The following is a 1702-nucleotide window of genomic DNA, read 5'->3' as shown; positions in this document are numbered from 1 at the left end:
AAAAAAAAAAAAAAAAATGACAAAGGTAGGGCAAACTTTATTTAAAATAACAAAAAGTACATCCACTTTAACAAACTAATTTTTATATATATTATATATATATATATAAAGACATGTACAAACAAACACACAAAACCACACATAGATAAAGGTATTAAAACAACATTCTTAATTAGTATAATTGGGTAAGTCTGCTGGATGCTGGAGAAGGCCAGTACGCCACCATGCTTACTTCAAGCTTACATGGAATGCTAAGCATGGGTTACCCCTTATGAAAGAAAGAAAAAAAAAAGCTGTTCACCTTATTTATCAAATAAGGCAGGAAAGCAAAATATTAAGTATGTTGTTGTTGCTGAGGCGGCCAAAACAGGAAGCTATAAACTGAAGGCAGAGAAAATGGCTGCAAGTACCGAAACCAGGCAGGACCCCTACTTCTCCCCACCCCGAAGCATTTTTCTTAGGTGGGTCTTGTCCCTCCACCCCTCTCCCCCAACCGTGAGTTAATGCCATAAGAACTAGTAACTTTCAGATCCACACCATGAAGGGGCTGGGGAAAGAAAAGAAGACTACAAACATGTTGCACAAAATGAAGGCATGCAGAGGAGACGAAACGGAAAAAAAAGTGGCGGCCAACACCAGTGAAGAGAGAACGACATGGCAGCTTTTTGCTAGGCAGACCCCACACTGCGTGCAGAGGCGGAAGGAAGTACCTTTGACTTGCTCTCGGGCTGCGGAGTGCCTTCTTCTTTGCCGTCTGCTTTGAGAGGCAGGGGCAGTTTGGATTCACCAGGAGACATCATATCTGCAAGACCCATAGATGCTAATCGAAAACAGGAGAAAGAGTTTAGGATTATACGTGTGATTCGTCAGACTGTACTCCTGCCAACACAAGTTACAGAGTGAAGCAGGAGGCCCTTGCATTTCCCTTGAAGGAAAAAAAAAAAGAAATTGTAATGGGGAGCATATTAATTTCTGAAATGCAAACAGCACCGCATTCTGGCAAAATCCTTTTTTATCTAAAAAAAAAAAAAAAAAAAAAAAGGGCAGTCATTCTGTATGCTTAAGACCCAAACCACTGAAGGTCAACTTACGTCAATATTATTTTTTCAAAATTATTACACCTTTGGAAGAGTAGGCAACAAGTGGAAATACGGCAAATGTTTAAATTACTAATCAGGAGTTGGAAGCAAATGTTGGGTGTGCATATTTTTTACCTAGGTACTAGAGGATTTAGCGCCTTCTTAATTTCATAGGTGCAAATAATCTATAGTTTGCAAAATTATTTGACATTTCACAGTGTTTCTTTTGAAAACCTTATCTATTGCATGTGGTCTAGTCAACAATAAGGGAAGACAATCACAGCGGATGGTTTCAAAAACAATATAATTAGAAACAAATTTTTGAAGGAAAGGATTTCTGATTACTTTGCAATTGTGCTGGGATCCTTTCAGTCTGAGAGCCTGTGGTCATCAACCCTGACAGCAGCTCCATGCCCAGGTCAGAGGCCCACAGCAGCTCCAGAGGCAACACCACATTTTCTAGCCCTAGGCTCAGAAATCCAATCAATTCTATCTAGGCTTTAGCATGAAAGGTTCACCAAAGAACAACTGATTTCTACACATTCATTGCAGATACCAGTAGACATTTTCAGGTTAAAAATATGGGGTTAGATTTCTTTTTTTTTCTTTTTTTTTTTTTTTTT

The 1702-nt window shown here is 39.0% G+C and overlaps 1 protein-coding gene across 4 annotated transcripts in view; it reads right to left on the bottom strand.

The window, feature by feature from the left end:
* Positions 1–1702, bottom strand: part of ARID1B (AT-rich interaction domain 1B) — a 103364-nt gene that overhangs the window by 36132 nt on the left and 65530 nt on the right. For all 4 annotated transcript variants that reach the window (XM_017892384.1, XM_017892386.1, XM_017892383.1 and 1 more), the window contains one exon: positions 711–820. In XM_017892384.1, the coding sequence (XP_017747873.1) occupies positions 711–820 (110 nt within the window). The remainder of the gene's footprint in view (positions 1–710; positions 821–1702) is intronic.

This window comes from Rhinopithecus bieti, unplaced genomic scaffold (assembly GCF_001698545.2).
Source record: "Rhinopithecus bieti isolate Rb0 unplaced genomic scaffold, ASM169854v2 scaffold_20098, whole genome shotgun sequence".
Lineage (NCBI taxonomy): Eukaryota > Metazoa > Chordata > Mammalia > Primates > Cercopithecidae > Rhinopithecus > Rhinopithecus bieti.
This window is presented reverse-complemented; position numbering and strand designations above follow the sequence as displayed.